Source organism: Lycium barbarum, chromosome 12 (assembly GCF_019175385.1).
Source record: "Lycium barbarum isolate Lr01 chromosome 12, ASM1917538v2, whole genome shotgun sequence".
Classification (NCBI taxonomy): Eukaryota; Viridiplantae; Streptophyta; class Magnoliopsida; order Solanales; family Solanaceae; genus Lycium; species Lycium barbarum.
Genome location: NC_083348.1, coordinates 101,392,519 through 101,394,122, shown reverse-complemented (window position 1 = coordinate 101,394,122; position 1,604 = coordinate 101,392,519). Strand labels below are relative to the sequence as shown.

The 1,604-nt window shown below is 36.5% G+C and overlaps 1 protein-coding gene across 1 annotated transcript; it reads left to right on the top strand.

Moving 5' to 3' along the window:
- The first annotated feature begins 329 nt into the window (after positions 1-329).
- Positions 330-1,151, top strand: LOC132624737 (uncharacterized). Its single transcript, XM_060339468.1, has one exon. It carries the CDS (start codon positions 330-332, stop codon positions 1,149-1,151), a length of 822 nt encoding a protein of 273 aa, XP_060195451.1.
- Positions 1,152-1,604: the final 453 nt, after the last annotated feature.

Here is a 1,604-nt window from a genome sequence, read left to right as displayed (position 1 = left end):
CAATTCACATATTGAAACTGCTTAATAAGATCAATAAAGTAAACTTTGTGGCTTTATCAAAACCTTTCATAAACAAGAACAAAATTGATGGTTATAAGAAGTTTTTGAGATTCCATCACTGTATTGCCAATACTAATGGACAAATATGGTGTTTTTGGAACAACTTTGACCATTATGAGATGTTGGAAAACAATGACCAACGGATCACCATTAAACTCAAGGACTCTCCCACTGATACATGTACCTATATTACTGCGATTTATGCAAAATGTTCTGCCTTGGAGAGAATTGAATTATGGGATAGCATTATGGAGGTCAGTCTTAAATAGATGGGCCATGGTGTATGTGAGGAGATTTTAATGTTATCATGGATACTGATGAAAAGCTGGGGGGTAAAACTTATAGAATCGGTAAGAGCATTGACTGATGGTGGTTTTATTGGACCCAAATTTACTTGGTGTAACAATAGGAGGTTGACCAAAAGGATCTGGAAGAGGCTTGATAGGATCCTTATTAATGATGATTGGGCACAAAAACTTCAAAACAACTTGGTAAGGCACCTTGCTAGAACAGGATCAGATCATAGGCCACTTCTGTTCAAATTCAATGATGACCAGCACTGTAGTATCAAGTATTTCAAGTTTTTAAACTTTTGGATTAATCAACCTGATTTTTGTCAAACGGTAGAGAAGTCCTGGAAGGAACAGGTTAGAGGAAATGCAATGTGGACTCTTCAAGTTAAGCTAAAAAGACTGGGTAGAGTGCCTAGCCACTGGTCCAGACATAATATTAGAGATGTTCATGAAAATGTACAGAGTTGGGAAGCTAGAATGGAACTGCTCGAAAATCTGGATATTATGAATAATTCTGATCATTCTAGGGAGGATCTCAACAAAGGTTATGCAGAATATGTCAAATGGCTTAGCTTACAGGATTCTCTTTTAAAACAAAAAGCTAAGCTTAGCTGGTTCAAAGATGGTGAAAAAAACACTAAATATTTTCATAGTGTCTTGAGATTCAGAAGAAGGAAACTTGAAATCCAAAGAATCAAAAACCACAGAGGTAGATGGATTCAAGGCAAAGAAAAAATTGCTAAAAATACTGTGAAGCATTTTGGTAAACAGTTCAACTTCAGCCTCAATCTAGAGTAACATAATACCATGGAGCATATTCCCCGGATTATCACTACTGAGGATAATGGGACTCTCACCAGGATGCCTAATAAGGAGGAGATAAAAGTTGCTGTGCTTGGCATGAATAAAGATAGTAGTGAAGGCCCTGATGGTTTTAATGGGCATTTCTACTAAGCTTGTTGGAATATCATAGAAGAAGATGTTGTTAACTTTTTTAGAGAATTTTTCAATGGTAAAAGTCTTACCAGGTTCAACTCTCATACGTGTTTAACTCTGATTCCCAAAGTAGAGTCCCCCTAACTTCTTTAATTTTAGGCCTATTAGCCTCAACAACTACTCTAACAAAATCTTGTCAAAAATCCTTGCCAACAGATTAAACCCCCTCCTTCCTAAACTCATCTCAGAAAATCAGAGCCGTTTTATATCTGGGAGACTCATCACAGATAATGTGATGTTAACTCAAGAAGTAAT